The following is an 18,981-nucleotide window of genomic DNA, read 5'->3' as shown; positions in this document are numbered from 1 at the left end:
AGGTGGCTGGGGGCATCCTTGGTCTGCCAGTAAAGCCCATCCCTGCATCACATAGTGAAGTAGTGAAAGTAAAAGTCTATCAGTCACGTCCAACTCTTTATGACCCCGTGGACTGCAGCCCACCAGGTTCCTCTATCCATGGAATTCTCCAAACAAGAATACTCCCTTGGCAGCCATTCCCTTCTCCAGGGGATCTTCCTGACCCAGGGATTGAACCTGGGTCTGTTAAATTACAGACAGATTCTTTACCAACTGAGCCACCAGGAAAGCCCATATCACTCTGTATAGTGGCTGCTAAAGACAACAACATCTTCTTAACCAACAGGGACTGCTTTATAGTAAGAGATTTTATTTTATTTTATTTTTTATCTCCTAAAGATAGAAACTTTTTAAAAAAGTGTTTATTTTTTAAAACTGTTGGTTTTTAAAATAGAATTCAAACAAGATTTACAAATTGTTATTTGGTTGATACATTTCTTAAATCTCTTTTGATCAGGACACACCTTATTTATTTATTTTTTTAATATAAATTTATTTATTTTAATTGGAGGCTAATTACTTTACAATATTGTATTGGTTTTGCTATACATTGTCTTGAATACACCACAGGTGTACATGTGTTCCCCATCCTGAACCCCCCCACCTCCCTCCCGATCCCATCCCTCTGGGTCATCCCAGTGCACCAGCCCCAAGCATCCTGTATCATGCATTGAACCTGGACTGGTGATTCATTTCACATATGGTAATATACATGTTTCAATGCCATTCTCCCAAATCATCCCACCCTCGCCCTCTCCCACAGAGTCCAAAAGACTGTTCTATACGTCTGTGTCTCTTTTGCTGTCTTGCATACAGGGTTATTGTCTCCATCTTTCTAAATTCCATATATATGCCTTATTATACTGTATTGGTATTTTTCTTCCTGGCCTATTTCACTCTGTATAATCGGCTCCAGTTTCATCCACCTTCTTAGAACTGATTCACATGTATTCTTTTTAATGGCTGAGTAATATTCCATTGTGTATATGTACCACAGCTTTCTTATCCATTCGTCTGCTGATGGACATCTAGGTTGCTTCCACATCCTGGCTATTATAAACAATGTTGTGATGAACATTGGGGTACATGTGTCTCTTTCAATTCTGGTTTCCTCGGTGTGTATGCCCAGCAGTGGGATTGCTGGGTCATAAGGCAGTTCTATTTGCAATTTTTTAAGGAATCTCCACACTGTTCTCCATTGTGGCTGTACTAGTTTGCATTCCCACCAATAGTGTAAGAGGGTTCCCTTTTCTCCACACCCTCTCCAGCATTTACTGCTTGTAGAGTTTTGGATCACAGCCATTCTGACTGGTGTGAAATGGTACCTCATTGTGGTTTTGATTTGCATTTCTCTGATAATGAGTGATGTTGAGCATCTTTTTATGTGTTTGTTAGCCATCTGTATGTCTTCTTTGGAGAAATGTCTGTTTAGTTATTTGGCCCATTTTTTGATTGGGTCATTTATTTTTCTGGAATTGAGCTGCAGGAGTTGCTTGTATATTTTTGAGATTAGTTGTTTGTCAGTTGCTTCATTTGCTATTATTTTCTCCCATTCTGAAGGCTGTCTTTCACCTTGCTTATAGATTCCTTTGTTGTGCAGAAGCTTTTAAGTTTAATTAGGTCCCATTTGTTTATTTTTGCTTTTATTTCCAATATTCTGGGAGGTGGGTCATAGAGGATCCTGCTGTGATTTATGTCGGAGAGTGTTTTGCCTATGTTCTCTAAGAGTTTTATAGTTTCTGGTCTTACGTTTAGATCTTTAATCCATTTTGAGTTTATTTTTGTGTATGGTGTTAAAAAGTGTTCTAGTTTCATTCTTTTACAAGTGGTTGACCAGTTTTCCCAGCACCACTTGTTAAGAAGATTATCTTTTCTCCATTGTATATTCTTGCCTCCTTTGTCAAAGATAAGGTGTCCATACGTACATGGATTTTAAAGAATAATTTAAAGAATAATAAGCAATGAACCCACACTATATTCTAAACTATATACAGGTTTCTGGGAGTTTATGTAAACCGATAGGTGCTACATATTAGAAATAAAATATTTGAATGACTCCCTGGTGGGTAATCCTGCTATTAATTCTAAATTCCACCTTCACTGGAGTACTGGGGAAAATCCTGAGCTGGATGCAGATTGGACATTGCTGTGAGAAACTTGTCCAAAGCCTCTTCTTCTTTCAGTCTGTTTTTAACCAATTTACAGCCCTAATTAAGAGTGTTGGGCCATTTGGGCAATAAAATTCATTTCTTTGAGCATGAAATACAATTAAATGATTTTATCCTAAGCACTACATACTGTCGTTCAGTTGTGTCCGACTCTTTACGACCCCATGGACTACAGCCCACCAGCCTCTTCTGTCCATGGAATTCTCCAGGCAAGAATACTGGAGTGGGTTGCCTTTTCCTCCTCCAGGGGATCTTCCTGACCCAGGGATTGAACCCGAGTCTCCAGCTTTGGCAGGCGCTTTCTTTCCTACTGAGCCATCTGTAAAATGTGAGGAGATACAAGCAGTTAGAGTAAGCTGGCTCCAGCACAGCCCTGAGAAATGATGGGAAATCATGAATTTGATTTTTGCTTTAGAAATGCTTTTTAAAAAGCATCTCTACTGTCTGAAGAAAGTCACTGTGTGTGTGTGCCTACTCAGTCACTCTGTCATGTCCCACTCTTTGCGACTCCATGGACTATAGCCCCCAGGCTCTTCTGTCCATGAGTGTATGTGTGTGTATACATATACATACATGTCCTTATCCATCTTTTCATCTAGTTGTTTCAGTTTTAAACAGATTTCTAAATTTAACACTCATTTATGAACTGTTTACAAAGGCATGGCAGTGTTAATAAGCATGTACTTTCCCACTTTACATTTACTTGTAATTGGTTGCATGCCTTCTGACTTTCTAGTGCAGTGATTTTCCACTTTTATTTTCCAGTTTCTTTCCTTTGACTGCTACACCCAGGGCTGAATGCCCCATACAAAGATATCTTCCTCTGTTTGTCCTTTGTCCATTTTTAATCACAAATGTGAATACCAAGCTGGTGAACAGATGCTCTTCACCAAATCTGGGGACCACACCCCCCTCACAACTCATCCCGTGGTCTGTACAATAGATCCTTCTCATTTTCCTCATTACTTATTTTTTACCAGCTTTCCCCTACCGCCCTGCATCTGGGTCATTTCAAATCCATCGACTTCTCTTCAAGGTTCTGAACAGAGATTGCCTTCCTCACGGAACAGATAATTCCTTTAAAACGCCAACAGTAAAAATCTGTCTCTCTGTCTTGGCTCAGTTCAGTTCAGTCGCTCAGTCGTGTCCGACTCTTTGCGACTCCATGAATTGTAGCACACCAGGCCTCCCTGTCGATCACCAACTCCCAGAGTTCACCCAAACTCATGTGCATCGAGTCAGTGATGCCATCCAGCCATCTCATCCTCTGTCGTCCCCTTCTCCTCCTGCCCCCAGTCCCTCCCAGCATCAGGGTCTTTTCCAATGAGTCAACTCTTTGTCTTGGCTCACTTTTCCCTTAATTCAAGTGTCCTCAGCTCTCGTCTTCACTTGAAGAAAGTGGAAAACATATTCATACAGAAATGAAGAGTATGTGTCGGGCTGATTGGTATTTTCACTGACACTAAGGTCCTTTTATTTTTTTCTTCATCAAAGCAGTAGTTTTGTTGGTTTGAAAAAAAAAGAATCAAGTAGGTCTGTGAGAGAAGCATAGATTGTCTTTTTTATTTTTTTCCAGCACCTGCTCTGAAGCATAATTTCCACATGCCCCAACACTGCTTCAGTGATAAACAACAAACACACTATCATTAACTGAGACTTAACTGAGACTTGCCCGCTCAGCGCAGCTGCCCCCAAATGACACTGTAAAAGCAAGCACGCTCAAGGCAAGTGTTGGGCTGTGAGTTTGCTTTCTCACCTCTGTTCTGTTGGTTTTAGTTCTGTGAGAGCTGAGGGATGCCAGACACAGCCTTGCAAGCCAGAAGGGTCTATAGATCTGCATTTCTTTGGTTAGTAAATCCCACTTCACCGCCCTCCCCTCCAGGGGTGAAAAAGAAATGCTTGCTCTGGAGCCCAGGGTTCCTGCTTGTTTGGTTGGAAGGTGTCCTGTGTGTCTGTATTTTGACCCTTAACTGAATGCCTCTCCTAGGACATCTACACCCTGGCCTCCAGGACACCGAGCTCGGCGCATCCCTTGTCACACAGGAAGCTGGCCACAAAGTGGGGGAGAAGAGTGTGAAAGCCTCATACATGATGCTATTGCCAGTCACGTGACTGGGGCCAGCTGAGGGGTGACGGCACGTGTGTCCATGGTGGGCTCTACGCTCCAGGCTCATGTATGTGAATCTGAAGGGCGTATAGGGGGTACAGAAGGCATTTGGTTTGTTCAGAGAAAGGCAAAAGCAGCCCTCACCTTCCCTGGTGGTTCAGACCACCAGAATTTGCTTGCAGGGCGGGAGACCCCGGCTCTATCCCAGGGTTGGGAAGATCCCCTGGAGGAAGAAATGGCAATCCACTCCAGTATTCTTGCCTGGAAAATTCCATGGACAGAGGAGCCTGGCGGGCTACAGTCCATGGAGTCGAAAAGAGCCGGATACGACTCAGCAACTAACACACATACACACCCGAGTGGTAGCCAAGATGATGGCATTTGAATTATTTGAAAACCACACAAATGAACCTAATAGATTTTCATCTTGTGACTTTCAGAAGAACCGAGGGGGTTCAGGGCTTGGGGGAGGCTCGTTAGGAAAAGATTCATCCAGGAAGAAACTTGTGAGGAAGGTTTTTTTAAGAAGGCGGCATTTGGTAAGAGAAGAGTGTTGCAGGGAGACAGAAGGCCAGTCTTAGGATGTGGAAAGGAAACAGGCAGACCCTGAGGGTGTGCTGTGAGCACCCAGCCAGACACTCCATGCTGCTTCCAGCTTGTGCTCAGATCTTCCTCCCTGAAGCCTTCTCTGACCACCTGTTTCCACTGCCATCCACCTGCTCTCCACACACCCTCTGTCCATTTCTTGCTTTCCCTGGAGAAGGAAATGGCAGCCCACTCCAGTATTCTTGCCTGGGAAATACCATGAACAGAGGAGCCTGGTGGGCTACGGTCCATGGGGTCACAAAAGAGTCAGACACAACTTAGCAACTAAACAACAACAGCTGCTGCTGCTGCTGCTGCTGCTAAGTCGCTTCAGTTGTGTCCGACTCTGTGCGATCCCATAGACAAGAGCCCACCAGGCTCTGCCATCCCTGGGATTCTCCAGGCAAGAGCACTGGAGTGGGCTGCCATTGCAGTGTTGTTAAAATATCCTCCCACTCTCGTGTAAGTTCTATAAGGACAGAGATTGTCATCTGTTTTGTTCACCGTGATACCCAGTGCGTGGTATAGACTAAATGCTACATCCTTGCTTCTTGAATAAATAGGATATAGTAAGAAAGAAGTATGGTGGGCTGTGTTTTGGGATTTAAAGAACTTAGGCGGAGAATTCAGAGACCTGAGTCTTGAAGCCAGGGCCAGCCTGGGAGGGCGGTCAGGTTCACCGAGCTGCAATTCCCTCACTAGTAAGATGGACACTGGCTGAGTCGACCACTGACCTCTTCTGGACTGTGCGGGTCTAAGGACCTGCATGGTCAGAGGATGCTAGCAGTGAGCATCTGGAAATCTACTCCAAACCACCTGGAGCTGTTAGTGTGGCAGTGGATTTCTGAGCCACGGGGTCAAGCTGGTGTTTGTAAAAAGAATTGGATTTTTCTGAAGTTCTCCAAGTAGGTTTTTTCAAAAAGGGGGGTTAGGAGGCTAGATATTAATTTTTTAATCACTGTATTTATTTATTTTACTTTTTGGCTGTGCAGGATCTTCATGCTGTACAGGCTTTTCTCTAGTTGCAACGAGTGGTGGCTAGTCTTCATTGTGGTGCGCGGGCTTCAGCAGTTGCAGCTCCCAGGCTCCAGAGCACATGCTTAGTGGTTGTGGCACACAAGCTTAGTTGCTCCGCAGCATGTGGCACCTTCCTGGACCAGGGATTGAACCTGTGTCTCCTGCATTGGCAGGCAGATTCTTTACCAGGGAGCCACTAGGGAAACCCGCTTGATACATTAACTTTTTATTACCACTTAAGAAAGCCTTATTTCACTTCCTTCCTTTCCACTAACTTATCTGACCCAACTCTTGCAGCCTTGAACCACCAGCAACTATTTGGGTCCGTAGATGGGTTAGCCATTGACTTTTAAGGCTTCTATTTCAGTGAACTAGAACTTTAGAAGAAAACTCAACAGGGGCAACCAACTTTTGGTTTCAAGCTCAAGGCTCTGCATGCCTCATAGTTTACCTTGAAATTACTGAGTATAAATCTACCTTCTCAGGGACTTCCCTGGTGATCCAGTGTCTAAGACTTTGTGCTCCCAATGTAGGGGACCCAGGTTCGATCCCTGGTCGGGGAACTAGATTCCACATGCCACAGCTAAGAGTTGACTAAACATCCCGCATGCTGTAACTAAAGATCCTATGTGCCGCAACTAAGGCCCAGCACATGCAAATAAATAAATAAAAATATTTTTAAAAAAATAAAATTATATTCTCTTCCCAGGCCACTCCATTCCAGAAATTTCACCACCACTGGGGGACGATTTCTCTGAGGGGCCAACAGACCTTACCAGCCAAAGCTCTAAGCCAGTCCTGACCCCTCCAAGAGATAATGAGGATTTATTTAGAGTGGAATAAACATGCTGCTCAAGTATGTCACCATAGAATAGGAAGAGAAATTATAGCCTGTAGAAACCTCAGGCCTGTAATGGTTAACTTGCTGGAGACCAAGTTTTCCTGCTCGTTCCTGTTGTTGTTGTTCAGTGGCTCATCATGTCCAGCTCTTTGTGACCCCATGGACTGCAGCACGCCGGGTTTCTCTGTCCTTCACTATCTCCCAGAGTTTGCTCAGACTCATGTCCATTGAGTCAGTGATGCCATCCAACCATCTCATTCCCTGTTTCTTCATTTCTGAGAAAGGCTCATCTCTCAGTATTTGAAAGGATGTTTCTATAGCCCTGGATTTCAACAGAACATTCCACAAGTGTAACCTGTTTGCCTCCTCCGATTTATCTCTTTAGGCATACTTCACTTGGCTTTGTTTTGCTTTCACCTCTGGAGGTCAGCAACCTTGGAGGAGCAACCTGTGATCACTTGGGTTTAGGTCCCAGCTCAGCCACTTACTGGCCTAGGTACTCAACCTCACTGACCCCCACTTTCCTAAAAATCTATAAATTGCGATCAGAAGTCCTGCTTGGCAAGGTTATTAAAGGGCGTGGTTTCCCTGGTGGCTCAGTGGTAAAAGAATCTGCCTCCCAATGCAGGAGCCGCGGGTTTGATCCAGGGATCAAGAAGATCCCTTGGAGGAGGAAATGGCAACCCACTCCAGTATTCTTGCCTGGAGAATCCCATGGACAGAGGAGCCTGGCGGGCTACAGTCCATGTGGGTCACAGAGTTGGACACGATTCAACAACAAAGTAGCTGGGCAGGGGTACGTGGCACACATCGGGTCCTCTAGACTGGCCACCATCCTTAGCAATTCCTCTTCACGTTTGCTGCAAGAGCAAACTCTCATCCACTAAGCAAATATCTCGTGGCTTTCCTCCAAATACCTGTGCAGTCCAAGTGTCCAGCTCAATTATACGGCAGAGTCTTAAGGGCCCAAGCTGGAGCCGAATTTTCATGCGTCCTTTTAATTAAAAGATTGAATGCCTGATCACAGAAGGACATTGTTTGGTGATGCTGATAATGAAGTAGTCAGGGCTGCTGAAGTGTATCATTAGGAGGGCTGACAATAAATTCCATGCCCATGGAATGAAATGAACAGGAAGAGGGCCAGGAGGAAGCGGCCAGTGCGAGAGGCAGATGTAAGAGACGTGATGGATGAACTGCCCCCCGGGGTGAGGATTCCTCTCCTCAGAACTGAAGGCATTTGTTTACAGTTCATATAATAAAGGATTTCTTATTATAAAACTACAAGGAGAAAGTAATGGCATTCTTTTGAAACACTATACATCCTGGCAGACATTGTATGTTCTGAGTAGCATCATTATCTAGCTTTTGGCTTTAACAATTCTTTTTTTAGCAGACAAGGTATACATTATAAATTTTAAACAAATAATGCATGTATACTTTTTACATTAAAACCAAAACAGAACTGGCTTCCATTTATATACATATATGCATGCTTAGTCGCTTCAGTCACATCTGACTCTTTGCAACCCCATGAACCATAGCCCACCAGGCTCCTCTGTCCATAGGATTTCCAACCAAGAATACTGGAGTGGTTAGCCACTTCTCCTCCAGGGATCTTCCCGACCCAGGATTTGAACCAGTGTCTTTTGTGCCTCCTGCATTGCAGGGGGATTCTTTACTGCTGAATCAATGGGGAAGCCCCATGCATATACATGAAAAAATATTAATGAAAGAAACTATACATTTAGTAAATGTACAGAATATTAATATAAGCTCAGGAGGAATGCGGAAGATTTCAAATTCATAAAACTCATGTAAATTATTTTTCTGATTTGAATATACCTTTATGAATATTGAGATGTGGTGAGGCTTTATTTATTTTGCACAGAAAGTTATTTTGTTTTTAATTCTCGTCCTCCTGTTATCATGATTACCTGCATTGTTTAAGAAACGGCATAGTAAGGTGTCCATGTGTTTGCTCAGTCATTTCTACTCTTTGCAACCCCATGGACTGTAGCCCACCAGACTCCTCTGTCCATGGAATTTTCCAGGCAAGAATACTGGAGGGGGTTGCCATTCCCTTCTCTAGGAGATCTTCCCCGCCCAGTATGGAATCCAGGTCTGCATTGCAGGAGGATTTTTTACCATCTGAGCCACCAGGGAAGCCCCTAGTAAGGTTTCCAGGGATTTGTATTTTGGAAACTAAATACTCATTAATAATTTTTTTTTAAAAAAAATGCTAGCTAAACCCATATCCCATCATTTAGTAAATAGTCTTTATAATAAGGAAAAACTAATTGTTCAAGGGATAAAATGTTTTATGTATTTAACTTCTATTCTAGTGATATTGCCCAACATCCAAGTAACTAACTAGGATGTTAACTCTTACCGTTTTGTTGCTTTTCATGGCATTTTAATCATAGGGCTGAATTTGAATCATCAGTTTTACTGTTAGGGCCAAATCATTCTCATGGGTTTATGGGAATATATGCCACCAGGAAGTAGATTAATAGCTATAAAAAAACCACATGGAAAGGTTACTGCAAAACTCAGATTAAAACAAAAAAAAAACTCAGATCAAAACCTGTGGTTTTCTGAATTTGCCATCTACCAGCTTTCTGAAGCTTCTCTGTGGTAACATGATCTTTATGGCAACACCACTGAGCTCTGGACGCTTATGGTCATTAAAACAGCTGGGAAGTGCCCTGCATTCGTCCGCAGCACCAGCCTTCCCATAGGGAGGAAGGCCGCTTGCTGATCAGTACGCGTCCGTGTTAACAGAGAGCCCTCCTTTGGTAATGGTCGAAAAATATGATAGTGAAAGAGACTCTTGTTTTCCAAAAAAATTAGAGAAACAGACTAGATTGGGGCTGAGGCCACAGAACTTGGGAGGGCTCTTTATGGAGAACTGCAGCAGAAAGGAATTCTCTTTGCTGGTCAATTTTTCTGGCCTTCTGCACCATCATTTCCCGCAGCGTTTCAGTGTATCCTCTCCAACCAGCTAAGTACCCCATGATTGGCAGCCCCATCAACCCCCATCTTCTCACTTTAAACAAATGTGTTGTTGGAAATAAGGGTGAATCAGGGAACTTGGAGTTTGTGGACTGGGGACCAAGTTGTCAGCCTATTCTGAACTTCCGTGGAATCCTCAAGGAGTTAGCCAGAGGGATTCTGACTTCCTTTGGCTTCCCCAATGTTTTTTGTGTAATACAGCCTTGGAGACTGGAAGATGCATTCAGAACAGGAGCCTAGAATCCAATTCAGTGGGGCTAGAGCAAGGCGGGTAGCCTGAGGGAGGGCACGGATCCTGTAGACACGTTCTGTCTGTGGGCTGCTGAATTGCAGATGTGCTATTTGGGTCAGGCTCTGTAATAAGCTGGCTCTCTCGGTGGTGAGGGACACAGAAGTTTCACTTCCTGAGCTAGAATCTCTTCTCCACAGCCTCGCCTCGATCCATTCCCTGCCCTTCCTACCCGCCCCTCACAGTGGGAATTAAGTCCCCCATCTCTGGAAAGTAATGCTAAGAAAACAAACACTACAAAGGCTGGTAACAGGGGGATATCTCTCTTGAATGTTTTCTGTGACCATCTAGGTCCAAGGAGGAGGGGGTCCCCCAGCTCCGTGAGCCAGCGGGGTCTCTTTGTAGTAGGCATACGTATGTTTGGCCAGATGTCCTCCCAGCGGAGGGCAGAGAGGGAAAGATAAAACAGAATTCTTATGAAAAATAAGTCTTGGGAGGGAGAAAAAACAAGACAGAGAAAGTGTGTCAAGTGGGACGGGAGGTGCCATCTGATGTTGATTAAATGCTAATAGAGTCAGCAAGGAGAAATGCATGTCACAAGGAAGTGACCCTGCTCTTCGGCATGTGGGCCAGTGACAGCTGTCTGGGAGCAGAGCTGTCAGACCAAGATATCCAGGGATAAACCCAGAGCCGGCTGGCATGGCAATCAGGGGAGGGAAGGACCCCTACACCAGGAATCAGGATGCGTTCTTTCTGATTCCGCTGTACCTGGCCTTACTCTCCCCATCAGTAACAGGATGATGCTTGACCAGGTGACCTCTAGGCAACCCTATAACCCCAGATTCTGTTATCTACTGTCATCTCCCTTCTGACCAAATCTTCTAAGGCTCTTCTAATGGAGTATAAGAAATTGCCCTGGAGAGATGTGAGAAGTTCACCCCCCACCCCCCGCCAGGGTCCTAAAACCCAGAAGGAATGCAACCTCACATCAGCCATGAAAGTGTCATCTAGTCTTTCCACTGCAGCCTGGGGTCTCCTCTCCTGTGTTTTACAGTTGCCACCAAAGCGTGTTAACTGTTTTCTGAACATGAGATGCAGCAGGTCTGTGGGTCTGCCTGTGCTTTTGTTGTTGTCCAGTCGCCAAGTCATGTCTGATTCTTCACGACCCCATGGACTGCAGGACGACAAGCTTCCCTGTCCCTCACCATCTCCCTGAGTTTGCAAAAGTTCATGTCCATTGAATCGGTGTTGCCATCCAACCATCTCATCCTCTGCCACCCCCTTCTCCTTCTGCCTTCAATCTTTCCCAGCATCAGGGTCTTTTCCAATAAGTCAGCTCTCTGCATCAGGTAGCTAAAGTTACTAGAGCATCAACTTCAGCATCAGTCCTTCTGATGAATATTCAGGGTTGATTTCCTTCTACCTGTTCTTCTCCCCTCCCAATTCCAAAAAATATTTTCACTCTGCATGCGTGCTGTCACTTCAGTTGTGTCCGACTCTTTGGGACCCCATGGACTGTAGCCCGCCAGGCTCCGCTGTCCCTGGGATTCTCCAGGCAAGAATAAAGGAGTGGGTTGCCATGCCCTTCTCTAGGAGATCTTCTTGACCTAGGGATCGAACCCATCTCCTGCACTGGCAGGCACATTTTTTACCACGAGTGCCACCTGGGAAGCCTGCATATAAGAGGACTTTGTTTCATTTTAAACTTTCAAGATTACAGAGAGTTTAAGAGCAGATGAATGTGTTTGTGTGTGTGTTCGTCCTTTAGTTAAGAGTGAACCGTTGAAAGTTTTCTTTTTTTTTTTCTTTCTGGCACCTTCATGAGGTCAGCAGTGTTTTGTTACAGGGTGAGGCTGGATTCCAGTGGGAATGGAAGAAGATTCTTCCACTGAGATGAGAAGATCTCACACTAGGACGGGGGCTGTGGAAATGGATAAGAAAGCTTGACCAGAGAGACACTGGCACCGTGATGTAGGGGAGATATCATGGTGTTTGGAGTCTGACAGACCCCGGTTTAAATCCTAGCTATGTTGTCTGTGGGATGTCATTTCAGCTCTTGCTCCCTACTTGAAGGGTGATTACGTGAAGTCCCTAGATCAGAGTCTGGCATGGTGTAGGCAGTAAAGTCAAAGTGTTAGTTGCTCAGTTGTGTCTAACTCTTTGTGACCCCATGGACCCCATGGACCACCAGGCTCCTCTGTCCATGGGATTCTCCAGGCAGGAATACTGGAACAGGTTGCCAGTAAGTGAACATCAATAAACTGTAGATGAGATGATCATGACAAAAATATCTATAGGAAGATTAAAAATATCTGGTGGTTGATTGAATTAGAGAATAATTATAAGAGAAGACTTCAAGATGTCTGAGTTTGAGTACCTGAAGGATTGGGATGGTGGTAGTATTTAGGGATGGAAATAAGTAAGTTGGGTGGAAGTTGGAGATCTGGCTTGGCAGGACTGGTACCAATGTTAGTTTTGGACACAGGAGGTGGCACTGAAACATCCAGGTGGTGATGGAAGAAGGAGGATGGGAAGGAAAGGAGAAAAAGAAGTGAGAAAAACACGATACTGAGAAGCTGGTTAGCTCTAGGTCTGTTTGATCAATGAGTCTCATTTTACAGATTCACCTTCAAGGGACTGGTTAACCAAAGGTTGAGCCAGCACGACCATCTCCTAAAACAAACCTTAGCGCCTCAAATTGTGTTCCTCCAGTGAAGCATCTCCTAGACCTAGTTAGAAATGCAGAGTCTTAGCTCCTACCTCAGACCTACTGAATCAGATCTGCATTTCTACATGACCTGTGAGCACTTTTTGAAAAGCACTGTTCTAACGCATGGCGGCCAGACCTGCAGCATCACAGCCCCTGGGGACTTGTTGGAAGTTCAGATTCTCAGGTGCCTTCTCAGACTTCCTGAATTAGAAAGGCTGTGTTTTAACGAGCCCTTCAAGTGAAGCAAGTGGGATGGGATGGTGGTAGTATTGAGGGATGGAAATAAGAAAGTTGAAGAATCACTGCTCTAAGCCATGAATCACTGCTCTAAGCCATGGAAGGGAGAGCTTGAACCCCCCACCCCTTGGGTGTATAACCCAGAACACCGGAGGGATTGGTTAAACCCGGGAAGTTAAATTTGAGGCATTGTTCTATGCTGTTTCTCTCATCATTTTGCATTAAACACAGCTGAAGGACTCTTTTCACTGAAGAAGGGCACTAGGCATAAAATTACAAACCAAAGGGGAGGAACTTCAGCTGTGGCTTAATCTTCACAACTTATCCATCAAAAGTTATTGAGCACAATTCTAGGAGATCAGTCCTTTATGTGCTATTGCTCCTGGGGGACTCTATTAGTGAGATGCACATGGGAAAACCAGTCAGGGCAAGGAGGACTGTCCTGACATGCCTTACAGTGTGATTTTCGCATTAAAGTGTCCAGAGCCTATGTCTTCTGTGTTTCTAATAAAACTATGGCAAGTTCCCTTTTTATGGGTTAGTTTCTGGAGTCCCTTGCAGAAGTGATGGTGGTTTACCACTTAGACTAGAGTGTTTTTCAAACAGTTCAACTGTGAGCAATAAAAATTTACCTCTTCTCATCAGAAATGTCTGGTTTTTCTGGTTGTTCCCTAGTTGTTATTCATTATCACTGTGATAAATAAGGGTCGGTGTCTGTTTCCTGCATATATGTAATGTACAAAAGTGGTTATATATTGAGCATTTTAATCCTAAAATTACCTATATTTTCTGCTATAGTAAGTTATAGTACATTATTAAGTTATATAGTACATTATAGCCAGTGGCATGCTGGTAAACCAATCTGGGATGCGTGAGGGCATCATGTATAGTGTTTGCAAATTTCCATGGTGTAAATAGTCCCTCCAGGGTTGATTTCAAGCTGCCAACAATTTAACAACCAACTCTCCAAATTCCTACAAATTTGACAAGTGACTCTTGAAAACAGTAGGAATTAACTCAAGCACCCCACTGAAACAAACGTCAAGGGAAAAGTCACTTTTTTTTTTTGGTTAGCTGTGTTTGAATTACTGTTGGTTCCACAATGGCCGAAACAGGTAGATGTGGGTGTTTTACGTCTTTTGTCATATAGAGATCTTATGATAATGGAATGTGATTTGGAAACTGTTCTATGAAACAAAGTTCTGTGCTATTTTCAAGTGGTTAAATATGTTTATAATAACATAATGGCAATATTTAAGTTGGGTTACATGTGTTGCTCAAGCGGTGAGTACGTTTGATTTTAAAATACCACTCAACCTATAGAAAGGCATATGTGAAAACTATATTCTTATAGTATTTAAACCAAAATGCAAAAATTTAATTCTGAAATGGTGTTTGTGGTTACTGTGGTTAAGATATGCCTTTTCTTACAGGTATTCAAGAAGGAACACAATGTACCAAATGTAAAAATAACTGGGCACTGAAGCTTTCTATCATACTACTATACATTTTATGTGCCTTGCTTACCATCACAGTAGCCATTTTGGGATACAAAGGTAAGTACTGTTTTCTTTTTCCTTCTAAAAAGCAAGTTTCCTGTCGTTCATTTACGCCTGAAAACACAAGTACATTTGCAGGCATGAAGTAGTTCATTAACACAATTCAGATGCAAAACTTAAACCTCCGAAGCTCCATCTTTCTGTCTTGAGCTTCTTATAGCTGTGGAATCTGAAAGGATAGAAGGAGCAATTCCTCTTGAGTCATCTCAACCATAATCATGGTCCTTTTATGAGTTGTAATTTTTTTCCCTCTTTATTGCTTTTTCCTACTTATTTCCAGATACTCCCTCTTCCTCTGCCTTTTTTCATCTTATCTTTAAGAGGCCCCACAGAAACCCTGGAGTCAGCACACAGGAAAACTCTATTGACAGAGGGTAAGACCTCCAGAGACACGACTTACGTCACCCGAGGACTGGCCTTATAATTCCCTTTTTTTCTCTTCAGCGCATTTACTGTGGTCACTGCTGTTTATCTAGCTCCAGAAAAACACTGCCCTGTAGAAATGAAACACAGAGCTGGCACCACCATGTCAGCTGTACTTTACAGCTTATCAGATATTCTTTGAACGTGTCTGGTTTAAGGTTGGTGCAGGATTTTTGCCTGAATCCCCCAGACTTGCAGATAAAGTGGGTTGGTTCGCCCCACCCTGACAGGCATTCCAGACACCACAGGTGAAGGTGTCCTGATTCAGAATCATGAACTATGTAAACCCTTTTATAGAAAACAGCCACGGAAGCCTCACAGAGACACGTGAAACAGACGTGTCGTCTGGTTTCAGCGAGAGAGGCAGACATGGGGTCTGCTCATCTTCACCCTGACAGGTTAAGAGTGGAGAATTCCACAAGTCCCCATCTCTGTTCCCTGCCCCGACGATTGACCTGGGGACAGAAAGATGCTAAGTGAATTCCCTCCAACTTGTAACTCCTCCCACTATTCTCCCAGGATTTAGTGGCTTCCTGAGACAACAGTGTACTGGAATGAGAATGGTCCCTGTTCAGTTCTTGAGTCCACCATTTGAAGAGCAGTTGCTAGTGTTTATTAAGTGCTCGTTGACGGGCCAGGAATTACGCTAAGTCCTTGCGTGGCTGTGTAACCTGGGTATGAATTGTAACCTCTCAGTGTTACTGACTTTTTACTTTCTAAAATGACAGTAATGGTGCCATTCTTCAAGGTGCTTGTGATGAGCAAAGATGATATAACTGAGCCACCTGTTCTGAGGTTGGGCCCAGTACAGCGGCAAAATCTCTCTCTTCCTTGTTGTTGTTTAGTTGCTAAGTCGTGTTGAACTCTTTGCAACCCCGTGGACTACAGCACGCCAGGCTCCCCTGTCCTTCACTGTCTCCCAGAGTTTGCTCAAACTTATGTCTGTTGAGTTGATGATGCCATCTAACCATCTCATCCTCTGCCCCCCTCTTCTGCTTTCGCCTTCAGTCATTCCCAGCATCAGTGTCTTTTCCAATGAGTTGGCTCTTCACATCAGGTGGCCAAAGTATTGGAGCTTCAGCTTCAGCATTAGTCCTTCCAGTGAATATTCAGGGTTGATTTCCTTTAGGATTGACTGGTTGAATCTCCTTGCAGTCCAAGAGACTCTCTCTTCCTTTCTTCTTCATAACTGTGTTTTTACAGTTCTAGCCATGAGAATGGCAAAACATATTAAAAATAATACAGTCGAGGCTTATGGAGTCCACTTCTAAACCTATTTCCATGGAAAATTGTATGTGTTCCCATAGTGTGTTGACTGCTGAACTTGGGCAGGTGGAAATATGGAAAATTACCAGGCCATTTTATCCAGTTGCAATGAGTTAATCTCACCCAGGATTAACAGAGCAAGTGTTAAGAAAGGCTATTAAATCATGGCGAAGGCTGAACAGGGGAAGGCGGGGGAGGAAACCTAATGGGGAAAAGGAGGGTGTTTTATGTCCTAGGTAATTCGGCCTGGCTACCTTCCTTTACTAGGTTATTGAGGTCATTACTCACTTCTCCACAACTTTTCCTAGTGAACTCAAATAAAGGAGAGGCTTGAAATCAAACTGTCATTTAACTGGTATCTGTAAGGCTGGGCACTATGTGATGTCACGAAAGTAAACAGAGATGAGAAAGGTTTGAAGAAATACCTCTATGTGGTATTTTGTCATTTTTACCTCTGGGGGAAAAAAAAAGTCTAGACTCTTTAATTATACAGATAGATCCAAAGGAGGGGGATTTTTTTGTTTGTTTTTAAAGTACAGGTATTTCCTCTGTTTTTATGAGAATGGAAAGGCCTCGGCTCTGGCCTGTTTGTGGGGGTCCATTTGCCTGGAACACATTTTCCCTCTTCTCCACCTTTTTCTCATGACTTGCTCTTCCTTCTTTCCCATCATGTCTCCCTCAGACACGTGTCCTGCCAGCAGTCCCTGAGAGCTGAGTTGGGTGCCCACCTGCTGGTCCCCGTGGCGTTATTTTTCACTCTAGACCCTGTTGCACTATATCATTACTGCCAGTGGGTCTGTCCCACCACCCAAACTGTAAGCTCCAAAAAGACAAGAGGCTATCTTTTGTTTATTAAATCTCCTACTAGCACGTGGCTCATAGTACATAATTGGGACCCAATAAAGTGTACTGAGTGAATTAATGAGAAGATGGATGGATGGTTGAATTGTAAATTATGACTGACTTCTATAAAGGCAATCAATCAATACTCAGTGACCGCTAAGGCAATTGCTGTGACTCAGGGCCCTCCCTGAAAGCTTAAAATCCCAAAGATTGCTTGGCCTGCTCTGGGTGTATCTCACCAGGATAAAGGAGGATGAGATTGAGAGGGTGAGACAAATCAGAGGCAAGACCATGTCCTTATTCGTCTTTCTCTACTCCAAGGCCCCATCACTCAGGCGTCTTCTGACAAAAAGAAGATAATACAACATGAAGTTTTTGTCTTTAAACACAGCCTTGATGAACTTAAATCCTGATATTTTCCAGATGTGTTTTCTCTTTACTTTGAACAGTGATTCCTCTTTCTTGTTGATAAGATTCCGGTAAGAATCAACATGGTAAGAGGCAGAAAGATAAGTTCTTCCTTCACACACATCCCTTTGAAGTCTGGAGAAACACACTCAACTTTAAAATAAAAAGGAAGAAACGAAAAAAGAATATTCAGCGAAGGAAGAGGTTTCTCTGAAGGAAAAGTTGGAAGGAAATAAAATAGAAACTCTGTTATTTATCAGAGTTTGTAAAGGCATCACCATAGTTTTTTCTTCAAAACTGTTCTTTGTGTGTGTGTGTGTGTGTGCGTGTGTGTGTGTGTGTGTGTGTGTGTATGTTAGTCACTCGGTCATATCTGACTCTTTGTGACCCTGTGGACTGTGGCCCAGAAGGCACCTCTGTGTATGGAATTCTCCAGGCAAGAATACTGGAGTGGGTTGCCATTCCCTTCTCCAGGGGATCTTCCCGACCCAGAGATCGAACCCAGATCTCCTACATTGCAGGTGGACTCTTTACTGTCTGAGCCACCAGGGAAGCCCCAACTGTTCTTTAGTTCTCTTTTTATGTCACTTATGCAGATACAAGTTAGGATATAACTTAAGTTCCTTCCAGAGAATTTGCTGAACAAGTCAGAGAACTGCTGAGTCACCCAGACAGGTCAGGTCAGCACACTAGTGGTGACTATGGGACATGTCAGCCACTTTACAAAAAGCCCATTCTTGGACGGTTACAGCTTGGTGCACCCTCTGTCCTGGACTATTTATCATCCAGGCTGAAGCCACCTTCTAAGTTATGGGTTATTTTTTCTCTGGAACATTCCCTGAACAGGAAAATCTTATTTTGTGGTCCTACCCAGCAGGATGCTACCTTAAGGGATTTCAGATAAAGAAGAAAGACAGACATCTGAATCTTTCTCAGTGAGAACCTCCTCTAATACAACATTCCTAGTCACAGATATCTGCCTTGCTGCTCAGTTCTGCAGGGTAGCATTACAGCTGGGTAAGCAAGCTTTCAAATGAGCATCAGACCACACTGTGTAGGTGTTGTTAGAATCAAGGATAACACCTTCTCACCAGACAGTATTTTTGTAATGAAACCTGAAATAGTGTTCAAGGTAGAAATGTCTTTATTACATCCCAGGGGAATGTACCTGGTATTAATGGGAAGTCCCAGATACCAATGAAGGGTTGTGTTTCCTACAGTCAAACTGATAGACATCATCCTGAGGACCAGGCAGGACTCTCTTTTTCTTTCCTGTCCTGGAGGCTCGGTCATGAGCTATGTCTCTGGACCCTCCACGTCCATGTTTGCCCCAAACATGACAAGTACTTGGTGGACCTCTAAGAATGATGAATATAAAAGAAAGATAAAGAAGACATAGTCCTGGGACTTCCCTGGTCATCCAGTGGTTAAGAATCTAAGAGTAGACCAACACAAGGGACTCAGGTTCAATCCCTGGTCAGGGAGCTAAGATCACATGTGCTGTGGAGCAAATGAGCCTACGCAACTCAACTAGGGA

General features: G+C 43.8%; 1 protein-coding gene across 1 annotated transcript in view; it reads left to right on the top strand.

Moving 5' to 3' along the window:
* COLEC12 (collectin subfamily member 12) overlaps window positions 1–18,981 on the top strand; it is a 177,274-nt gene that overhangs the window by 125,919 nt on the left and 32,374 nt on the right. The window contains exon 3 of the mRNA XM_068993921.1: window positions 14,379–14,501. Within this exon, the coding sequence (XP_068850022.1) occupies window positions 14,379–14,501 (123 nt within the window). The remainder of the gene's footprint in view (window positions 1–14,378; window positions 14,502–18,981) is intronic.

This window comes from Capricornis sumatraensis, chromosome 21 (assembly GCF_032405125.1).
Source record: "Capricornis sumatraensis isolate serow.1 chromosome 21, serow.2, whole genome shotgun sequence".
NCBI lineage: Eukaryota > Metazoa > Chordata > Mammalia > Artiodactyla > Bovidae > Capricornis > Capricornis sumatraensis.
This window is presented reverse-complemented; position numbering and strand designations above follow the sequence as displayed.